Consider the following 10,791-nt stretch of genomic DNA (forward strand, 5'->3'; position numbering starts at 1 on the left):
AGGGGGTGGAATGGAATTCCCAGAGAAGCTGTGGTTTCCCCATTGCTGGAAGTGTCCAAGGCCAGATTGGAGCAGCCTGGGCTAGTGGAAGGTGTCCCTGCCCATGGCAGGGGGTGGAATGGAATTCCCAGAGAAGCTGTGGTTTCCCCATTGCTGGAAGTGTCCAAGGCCAGATTGGAGCAGCCTGGGCTAGTGGAAGGTGTCCCTGCCCATGGCAGGGGGTGGAATGGGATGAGCTTTAAAATCCCTCCCAGCCACAACCATTCCGGGATTCTTCCCAAGTGGAAGTGTCATATGTGGGTTGTAGATGATGTACTTGGAGCTACTCAGCATAACCCCCTCAAGAGCAGTAATAAATGTGGTATTTTACTCCCCAGAGGGTAACCTTTGAGGAGTCAGAGGCGGCTCTGTGACACCTGATAAATGCTGTTTTTAAGGAATTAGCAGAGCAAAGAGCACTGTTTGATTTCTCCCTGTTTCCTGGGGCAGGAGATGAGGCAACACGATGTGCAGGAGTTGAACAGGATCCTGTTCAGTGCTCTGGAGACCTCCCTGGTGGGGACATCAGGCCATGACCTCATCAACCGACTGTACCACGGGATTGTTGTCAACCACATCGTGTGCAAGGAGTGCAAGAATGTCAGTGAGAGACAGGTAAAGCAGGGGCATTTTCCACCACAGTGTGATGAAGGTACTTCCAATATTCTTTTTTTTTTTAAGTCCAAAAGAAAAGAAATCTCATCTTTCTTGTGTCCTTGTTGAATTGAGACTTGAAGTCTTGGCTGCGTTTTCCAAACCACCTCCCTCAGAGGGGAAGAACCCAAGCGTTCCTGCGTCCTCTGAGCCTTTGGGAGATGCAGTTACCTCACTGCTCAGCTCTCTAACAACAGCAAAATGTATATTTACAGCCTTTGATGCTCCAAAAAAATTGGGGTGTAAAAATTAATTTTTCTTCTCTGATGGTCTTTCCCCGTCAGCAGCGAACATTTCCATCTGCTGTGGTGATGGGAATGAGGATCTTTCTACTGTCCCATGGACTTACACCACTTTTATAACTCCTTTTTTGTTGTCCTTTCTGCATAGGAAGATTTCTTAGACCTCACGGTGGCAGTGAAAGGTGTTGCTGGCTTGGAGGAGGCCCTGTGGAACATGTATGTGGAAGAAGAATACTTTGAAAATGACAACTTGTATCGATGTGGAGCCTGTGATAAACTTGTTGAAGCTTCAAAGGTAACTCCCTGGGGACTCGCAGAGCTCAGTTTGCTTGGATGGAGACTCCAGCTCTGGGGTCTCCAGTAATGGAAGGACATGGACATGCTGGAGCAAGTCCAGAGGAGGCACCAAGATGGTCAGAGGGATGGGGCAGCTCTCCTCTGAGGAAGTTCTGGGAGAGCTGGGATTGTTCAGCTGGGAAAAGAGAGGCTTTGGGGTGACCTGACTGTGGCCTTGCAGTGCCTGAAGGGAGCCCACAAGAAAGATGGAGAGAGACTGGAGTGCCAGGACAAGGGGGAATGGGTTCCCAGTGCCACAGGGCAGGGTTAGGTGGGATGTTGGGAAGAAATTCTTCCCTGGGAGGGTGGGGAGGCCCTGGCACAGGTTGCCCAGGGAAGCTGTGGCTGCCCCTGGATCCCTGGAAGTGTCCAAGGCCAGGTTGGAGTACCCTTGGCTAGTGGAAGGTGTCCCTGCCCATGGCAGGGGGTGGAATGAGATGAGCTGTAAGGTCTCTCTCAACCCAAACCATTCCATGATTCTATGAAACCTGAGCAACTGTGTCAAGAAGCATAAAGAGAAAACACAGATCCATGTAATGAGGAAAACCGTGGAAATTCTCTCCCAAAGAACCCGAATGGGAGAGAAAACCAATGAGCAGAAGTTGCTCTGCACAGGGAAATGGGAACTGTTGCTTTGTGTTTTGTGAAGGAAATGTTTTGTGTTTTTGTTGGTGCATTCTGCCCTCTTGCCAACAGCAAAGCTTTTTGTGTAATCCAAACCCTCCAGCTGGATGTGGGAGGGAGCATTCCAAAGGGAAGCTGAGGGCAGGCCGAGTTAAGCAGTGCCCGGGAAGCTCGGGAACACTTGGCTGTGCCTCACGTGCTGGTTGGATTAAACTTTGCTGGGTTCAAGGGAGTGCGGGGGAACAGTTGTGTGCCTCTCAAAGGTGCTCATCCCTGCAGGAGGAGAGTGGGAATGCTGGATTTTGGTAGGAAATCCCATAGCTGGGGATGTCAGGCTGTGCTGGAAGGCTGCAGTGTGGAGGAGGGATGTTGGAGCAGCACATCCCTTTGTACTCTGGGGCTCTCTGGATGTGGCTCTCCCTCCATTTTTGTTTCCTGTTCCAGGACTTGACCAAAATTTAATGGCACCATCTGATTTCACACCGAGCTTGGCAGAACATGGGATTTTGGAATCCCTGTTCCACTAAGCTTTGCCACATAGTCTTGACAATGGATAAAACAAGAATACCTAATTCAGGGGGTTTGTTGAGCCATGTGTGTGTTCCTGGGAGGTTCTCCTGGAAATGAGAGTTGGATGGAGACATTGGAAAGGCTCAGGAACATGGCCATTGAATGCACACTTGCAACCACCAAGGTGGTTGGTTTTGCTTCTCCCAAGGGTTCTTGATGTGTCCCACACCAAGTTGTTCAATCTTGATTCATGTTGTCCCTCATGAAAATGGATTCTCCTGGCTTTCCTGCCTGGAAGGTGCTTTCCTGTGTAAATCAGGGAGACTTCCAGTGTTCTGTGGCTGTGGAAATGGAATTACTGTCTGGAATTTCCCCCATGTCCTTTGTTTTCTGTAGCAGGACAAAGATCACCAGTCCAGGAGGATATGGGGCTTAACAGGGGGGAAAGCTCTGGCTTCCTTTCAGAACGTAGGGAAATTGAGGATTAGGGAAGGCACTTTAAGTTGTAACACCCTGGCCGTGTCTTTAGTTGGAGAAGGAGTTGTGCAGAGGGTGGAAACACTGCTGTGCTCTCCCTGTGAGCTGACAGTTGTCTCTTGGATCCCTCCCAGTCTGCCAAGCTGCGGAAGCTGCCGCCGTTCCTCACCGTGTCCCTGCTGAGGTTCAACTTCGACTTCGAGAAGTGCGAGAGGTACAAGGAGACGAGCTGCTACACCTTCCCCCTGCACATCGACCTGAGGCCTTTCTGTGAGCAGGTTTGTGCTGGGCCAGCTCTCCAAACCCTGCAGCCTCAGCAGAGCACCCACACCTCACATTTGAGGCGTGGAGAAACCTCAGGGGGGTTCTTCTGGCCCTAATTCCAAGGGTTTGTCCAAAAAACCACTTTCCAACTGAGGGGGGAAATAGTTTGTAGCTCTCCAAGGGTGTAATAATTATGCAAAACTTAATCTGCCCTTTCCTTGAAAACTCCCAGACTTATCAGCTGGAAATGGAAATTCATTTTTATATTGTCATTGTCTGACCATGTGGGTATAAATTGAGCTGTATATGTTTTATGTGCCCCCAGTTATTCCATTTTTCTCAGGAATCTGTGTTGGAATTCATAGATTTTGTTTTAAAACTGAGTTATACTATCACTTCCTGACAATTTTGGATCCTTAAAGAGCCTACTTAAATAAATAAATAAATAAATAATAGTTAAAAAAAATAATAATACTAATAAAAATTTTAAATAAATAATACTAATAAAAATTTTAAAATAATAAATATAATAAATAAACAATAGTAAATGAATAGTGAGAAATAAAAATTTAAATAAAGAATACTAAATAAATAATAACAAATAATAACAAATAAATGATTCCTGACGATTTTGGATCCTTAAAGAGCCTACTTAAATAAATAAACAATAATAATAATAAAATAAAAAATTAAATAAATAATACTAATAAAAATTTTAAAATAATAAATATAATAAATAAACAATAGTAAATGAATAGCGATAAATAAAAATTTAAATAAATAATACTAAATAAATAGTATTAAGTAATAACAAATAAATAATGTACAGTTATGAAACACACATTGTCCTTGTTGAACTATTGCAATGCAAGCTTGGAAATTTCTCAGTGGTTGCATTTAAGGAAGGTTTTGTTTTTTTTTTTTGGCAACTTTAGTGCTTTTAAGTGGTGCTTGTTTTTTCTCTTGTCTTAAAAATAAGCCTGGTTGTTCACAAACAGGTTGAGCTGCTCTATTTGCATCAATATTTGGTTATTTTCCATTTGGAATTCCCACTTTTGGTCAGAATCCTGGTGAAAAGGTTGCTTAGTGACACAGTGAAGTTGTGGCCTCCCCATCCCTGGAAGTGTCCAAGGCCAGGTTGGACAGGGCTTGGAGCACGCTGGGCTAGTGGAAGGGCTTTCAAATCCCTCCCAACCCAACCCATTCCATGAATTTATGCTCCATGGTTTATATCAACCCTCCCCTGTGTTGCCAGCACCAAAAAAACACATTTCAAGCTGCAAAAAACACGCCCTGAGAAATCTGTGCTGGTGTGAAACTGTCCTTGGGTGCAAGACTTACTGATGTGTGTCCTTGTGACTGTTATTATTTCTCTTTTTAAAGCCTGAAATGGATGATTCAGAGTACATGTATGAGCTCTTCTCTGTTATTATACACAAAGGTGGCTGCTATGGAGGACACTATCATGTTTATATCAGAGATGTGGATGAATTAGGAAACTGGCAGCTACAGGTAAGTCCTAAAGGTGTTTTTTTCCCCTTCCTTGCTTTATAGGCCTTATTTTCCAGGAAAAATGTGAATGAGCAGCCAAACTAATTAATATGTTATGAGGCTCGGAGTGTCTCATGTCCTTAAGAAGGATAATTAATCAGAATTTCCTTCTAATTTTACTACAGAATAATCAAACCCAGTTGTGTGTGGTACAACAGCATCTCTGAGTCTCATCTCTTTGTTGCACAGGAAGAAGAAAAGCTGATTGAAGATAAGGCTGGAAGAGATGCTGAAAATTCCAAAGAAACTGAGAATCCACTGGCAGTCTTAAAAGGGATTTTAGCAGAGGTATGGTATGTAAGGGGCTTATTGCTTGGTTTTTTGAGCCTGGAAGGGGTTTGTGTGTGTCAGAGTGGGCAGGTTTGAGTGTCCAGAGCTCCTCTGAACTCCCTGGGAAGCAATTAAAACTTAAAAATGTGAGGCTGGAAAAAAAATAAATTTGAGGCTTGGAAAGAAATTGAGGCTTGGAAAAAAATTTGAGGCTTGAAAAAAAAAAGAATTGAGGCTGGAAAGAAAATTTGACAGTAATAGTTTCTCTTCATATAGAAAAAGGTCCTTTCTCTTCATATAGAAAAAGGTCCTTTTTGAATATTTCTTAAGCTGCCCCCTACAGCTGTTGTAAAAGGTGATGTTACATTGGCTTATTAAAAACCAGGAATGATGGAAGCACTTCCAAACTGGCTTCTCTGTGCTGATCCCTTGACTTTTGGAGCCTTTGTTATCCCAGTTTTTCATCTCCCTCCAGGAAGACTCGAAGCAAATTCCCGTGGATCAATTAGGGCAGAAATTATTGGAGAAAAAAGGGGTGTCCTGGAATAAGAAATACAGAAAACAATATGGAGCGTTAAGAAAGGTATTCACATGGGTGGTAGTTTGGGTTTTACTGTTGAGATAACTTTATAATAATAATTTATATTTTTATTGAAGAGTCAGTTGGATGATAATTGAAAATATGGAGCCTTGGACTAGCAAGGAGAAGTTTGTAAGGGGAATTTTGGTTGGTTCCAGCATGTCCATGAAATGAATACTCCAGGAAAATCTTGTTTTCCTGTTGGTGACTGTGTTTTATAAAGCTTTAAGGAAAATACTTCAGCATTTGTGTTGTAGCTATGTGGGAATTCCATGGTTTTTTTGAATGGAGCTACCTGCTCTAATTTCACAGTAATTATGGAAATGTGGGTGTGAAATCTGGATATGAGCCTTTTGCAGAGGGATAGAAACGATTTGTGAGCAACCCAGTGTTAAATAAACATTCCCAACTTGATGTGCTCTCGAAAATATTGCCAAAGACAAGTGCTGGGTCTCTCCCTTGATCAGTATTCTTGAAATAACTGGAAATTGTTTTAAGCTTTTGGAAATAGCAAATGAATCTTTGGTTAAAACTGAGATTCACATTTAGTTGGGGGTTGTTTAATTTCTGTACTTGGTTTTGTAGATTTGTGGAGGGGTTTGAAAGGGTGCTTGTTGTCACAGAAAAGGTCAGGTGGTAAGAAAATCACGTGTTTCTGTCTCCACTGAGGAAATGGCAGAGGAAGGCCCATGGAATGAAGGTGGAAGGGATGGGGTTTGTGGGGGTTTGTGGCTCAGCTCGAGGATGGCTTGGGGGGAGCAGCTGCTGCATTTCAAACTCGGCGTCTTCATCCTGCCCTTGTTTCCTCTCAGTATTTGCAGCATCACCCTCAGGTGTTCCAGCTGAGCCCTGATGCCAACAAGGTTGGCCTGAAGGAAGCCCACGAGCTCCTGGTGGAGCTGGATTCTCCAGGCCAAGCTCTGCAGAGCCCTCCTCAGAGCAATGGTGTCCCCTGGAACTCAGAGAAGAGCCCCCCGAGGCCGAGGGCCACCTCTGCTTGTGGCCACTGGTTTGATCTCAACGATTCCAAAGTCCAGCCCATCAAGGAGAAGGATATTGAGAAACAATTCCAGGGTAAAGAGAGTGCCTACATGCTGTTTTACCGAAAATCCCAGTTGAAAAGACCTCCTGAAGGTACACAAAGCTCATCTTGATGTCCTGGGGGCTTCCTGCTGTGCCAGTTTTTCAGGCTGTTGGGCTTTTCTGTCCTTTCCAAGAACTGGAGATCCAGTTTTCCTTGTAGTGATCTCTTGGAAAAAAAGGGTTAAATGAAATTAGTGACCAGTTAATTGGCTATAGCTGATACTAATTGTTTTTTAAGTATGCTTCACAAATAATAGCAGAACATCCAAAACAAATGCAAGTTGTCCCTCATGGCATTTATATTAATTTCCATTCAGGACTGATTGGGAGAATTAAATTAAATTATTTGTTTGTTCTTTGTATCGTCTTGCAGTTGAATTTTCTCTCTCCTGAACATAATTGCTTTTTCAATGTAATGTTTCATCTTGATTTTCTTGTTTGCCAAGCCACATTTGAAGCCAAACCAGCCTTTTATTCTTTGTGGCAGCACGAGGAAATCCGAGGTACCAAATTCCTGAGCACCTCCTGGATGAAATGAATGCTGCTAACACTGAGCTGCAAAAAAAGAGGTATATTGATGGCACTGTCCCAGGCTCAACCAGCTCTTCCCTGCAGGTCTCCAGAGGGATTTAAGGGGAAGAAACCCCTGAGTAGAGCCAGCTGTTGAAATGATTCAATGTCATGGAGGTTAATTGAAGAATGCCGTTTGTATACCCAGATTCTGCCTTCTGGTGGTTCTCTGCCTCCCTTTTAGGGGCATAAATAGGCATCTGGTGGAATTTCAGTGCTTACAGTTTAAAATTGCCCCGGTTTTTGGTGCAAATTGGTACACTTTTGGAAGGAGAATGGAATGCATCATCTTACCTGGGTTTATAGAGGGAGTTCTCCTGTGAGAGAAGGGGGAATGACTTGTGTTGCTGTGAAAGAGCAGCTACACTGGTATTCTTTTCCAGAAACAAGGGAAGAACTAGTGGTGTTCAGGTTGCTTGGAACTTTTCCTTGTGGGTGAGTGAGGATACACCTGAATCACAGCTGAATTATCAAAACAGAGGCACAAGAGTGACAGATTTTATGGGATTTTCACACAAGGCTGTGGCTGCCCCATCCCTGGAAGTGGTCAAGGCCAAGTTGGAGCAACCTGGTCTAGTGGAAGGTGTCCCTGCCCTTGAGGGACACCAGGGATGAGCTTGAAGGTCCCCTGCAACCCAAACCTGTCACCTTTGAAACATCTCTTCCCATAGCCTTGATGGGGCAGGGAATTTAGCCGTGGAGGGATTCCCATAGCCTTGATGGGACATGGAGGGATCGCTTCCAGCTGCATCTCTTTGTGGGTGTTCAAGTCACCCTTTTGTTGTTGTTCCTCTCCCCAAGAGCTGAATGTGACTCAGCCAACAATGGCATTGATTTACATCTCCATCTGAGCTCCTGCTACAAATTCCACAACGGGGCTTTGCATCCCTCCCTCTCCTGGAAAGAGAGCGTGGTGGATTTGACTATTGACAGGAGGAAAACCCTGGGAGACCTTCGCCAGGCAGTTTTCCAGGTATTTGCTCCCTTCAGTGAACTCAAACTTCATCTTTACCTGAGCCACAACAACATTTGCAAATGTACTTATGCTGCAGTTTTTATTTAAATGAGGAGTTTTCAACTGTAAAAGTGGTTTTAGGAGGCTAAAAACTCATGTGGGTTTAGAAATAAAGAAATAGTGGTTTGGGGTCTGTTCTTAAAACCATGAAACTGCTGAAAATTTAACTAAATTTAACTAAAAACTCGTTAAGTTCTCAGCAGTTTCATGGCTTCAAGAGCTAAAGAGCTTCAAGACTTTAAAGCTCTCATAAGATAATTATTTATTATGGATTGACACTTAAAATTTCGTGTTGGGACAGATTTGTCTTTATCTATTCAAGGTGTCCAGAGGTGAGCTTGGGAGCCAGGCCTGTAACAGGTTCCAGCAGCTTGGAATGTGATTTACTGCTTGCTGTTATTTTATATAATGTTATATAAATTTACATAACATATAATATATAATATCTAGTATTTATAATGTTATATAAATTTAAATAATTTATATCAGATAATTTTATATAATACAAACTATGCAAATACAATATTTATTTTAGAACTTCTATAATAGTTCTATAACGTTTATTATGTTTTATATAATAGCATATAAACATGACATTTTAATAACGCTATCTAAATGTATATAATATTTATGGAATTCTTCTGGTGATTTTTCCCAATGAGATGTTGGACTCCTGGGAAGGAGACATGGTTCTGAGTCTGGCCAAGCCTTTACCAGCAGGGTTACATCTCTACCAGATGCTTGATGGTAAGGCCACTACAATCAATGCTTCCATGTTCTTTATATATTTAATTTACTGCAGACACCAAAGATTTCATATATAAACCATCTTGGAGATGTGTATCACTGAACACTCTTCCAACTCAAACTTCCTATTACATTCTTTCAGTTATTTATTTCACTCTTATTAGTGAAATGAATGATTTTGGGACTTTTCTGGGTAATCTTTGCTGTGAAGTGCAGTGAGACTTCAGGTCTCAAACAAGTTAAACGTATTTTCTGATAAAAACATGTCAGTGATTTGCTTTTGGATGTTTGCTCTCATAGGATTTTCTTGGCAGGTGGAGGAGAGGATGGAAGTGAAGGAGAAAATGTGGGGAAATATAGGAAAATATAAGCTAAACTTAAGCTGAAGTAGGAATTTTGTAAAGGGGAATACTTACATAAAGAGTACATTAATTTATTAAGAGCACTAGTTTTTAAAATCATCCTTTTTGTCTCCTTGCTAGGCAATTCTAAGTGTTAGTCTTGAAAAACTTTTTCAGCCCCTTTTAAATTTGAGAGAAAATCAGTGTTTTACCAGCACATAACCCGACTCTAGGACGTTGATATAAAATACAGAGACACTCATAGTGCTCTAAATACTCCTCCCACAGTTCTTCAAGTGTCAAGGACTTCAACAACCCCCTGGGTCTGACTTGCTGACCCTGCTTGTGTGTTTTGGGGGGGACAAGAAGCTCATGATTTCCTTGTTTTTCAGGAGATGAGCTGAGCCTGGACGGCATTGGGGTGGCTGATGGAACAGACATCTTTGTGTGGAATGGGAAAGAGGTAAAAGGGCCAAATACCCTCCTGCCTTGTCAGTTCTGCAGGGATAAGACTGTGGATGCTCTCCCTGAAATTTTCCAGTCTTGCATCTTCCCTGTAATAGAATATTAAGGCTTCTGCTTAACTTTGAGTCGCTCATGAAACACAGCATTTTATTCTGTCCGGGTAGCAGATTAAAGAGTTATTTTTAAAAGACATCTATTGTAAAAGTATTCGTTTCCTTCCAGGTTTATCAAGGAAAAACCCCAAACCTAAAACCCCAAACGTCCAGAACCAGAATTGCTTTTGTCTTGGTTGTGCTTTTAGGGTAGTTTTTGGGGTAGTTTTTACTTCAGCTTTCTGTGTGATTCAGTTTTCTCCAGCAGGGAACTGTATTTATTGCTTAGGTTCAGCATCAGGTTTTAAAATCTAAGTCTTTTGATCTGCCTCAGTCACTTTTGGGTAGTTCTTTAATATCCCGAGAGGCCAAATTCCTTTATTCTTACTCTGATGGAGACAGGTGTCCCCTGGTTTCCCAGCTACTGTTAGCATGGAATAATTTGGCTTGGAAGGACCTTAAAGCTCATCCCATGGGCAGGGGCACCTTCCACTATCCCAGGTTGCTCCAGCCTGGCCTTGAACACTTCCAGGGACGGGGCTTCTCTGGATAACAGCCCTTGGGGGTTGTCCTTTCTCCTCCCAACCCCTTTGAGTTACTCTGGTCGTTCAGCAGGGAGCTGCTTTGTATCTAACAAGGAGGGGAGTGTCCACCTTTCTGCCTGGATGATTTCCTTGCTGCCCAGTGTGCCCTGTAATCCCTGACTGTGGAATTGCTGCCCTCAGGTGGGAGGCACCAGGGTGCTGGCGGGCGCCGAGCACGAGCCCGTGGTGCTGAACGTGCTGCGCCTGGCCGGGCACAACGAGGGAGGCAAGGGCCAGCACTTCACCGAGGCCCAGCACACCTTCTCCTGCAGCACCAGCCTGGGGGACCTGCACAGAGCCCTGGCTCCCTCGGGGGGAATCGTCCTCAGGAACAGCTCTGGAGAAGA

General features: G+C 43.3%; 1 protein-coding gene across 1 annotated transcript in view; it reads left to right on the plus strand.

Annotated features, from left to right (window-relative positions):
• The window catches only part of USP40 (ubiquitin specific peptidase 40), a 29,165-nt gene that overhangs the window by 4,488 nt on the left and 13,886 nt on the right, over window positions 1-10,791 (plus strand). The window contains exons 4-15 of the mRNA XM_017834749.1: window positions 490-654; window positions 1,084-1,230; window positions 3,017-3,160; window positions 4,530-4,658; window positions 4,887-4,985; window positions 5,443-5,550; window positions 6,360-6,681; window positions 7,118-7,199; window positions 8,002-8,173; window positions 8,878-8,962; window positions 9,696-9,766; window positions 10,586-10,783. Of these exons, the coding sequence (XP_017690238.1) occupies window positions 490-654; window positions 1,084-1,230; window positions 3,017-3,160; window positions 4,530-4,658; window positions 4,887-4,985; window positions 5,443-5,550; window positions 6,360-6,681; window positions 7,118-7,199; window positions 8,002-8,173; window positions 8,878-8,962; window positions 9,696-9,766; window positions 10,586-10,783 (1,722 nt within the window). The remainder of the gene's footprint in view (window positions 1-489; window positions 655-1,083; window positions 1,231-3,016; window positions 3,161-4,529; window positions 4,659-4,886; window positions 4,986-5,442; window positions 5,551-6,359; window positions 6,682-7,117; window positions 7,200-8,001; window positions 8,174-8,877; window positions 8,963-9,695; window positions 9,767-10,585; window positions 10,784-10,791) is intronic.

Source organism: Lepidothrix coronata, unplaced genomic scaffold (genome assembly GCF_001604755.1).
Source record: "Lepidothrix coronata isolate B3197 unplaced genomic scaffold, Lepidothrix_coronata-1.0 Scaffold239, whole genome shotgun sequence".
Lineage (NCBI taxonomy): Eukaryota > Metazoa > Chordata > Aves > Passeriformes > Pipridae > Lepidothrix > Lepidothrix coronata.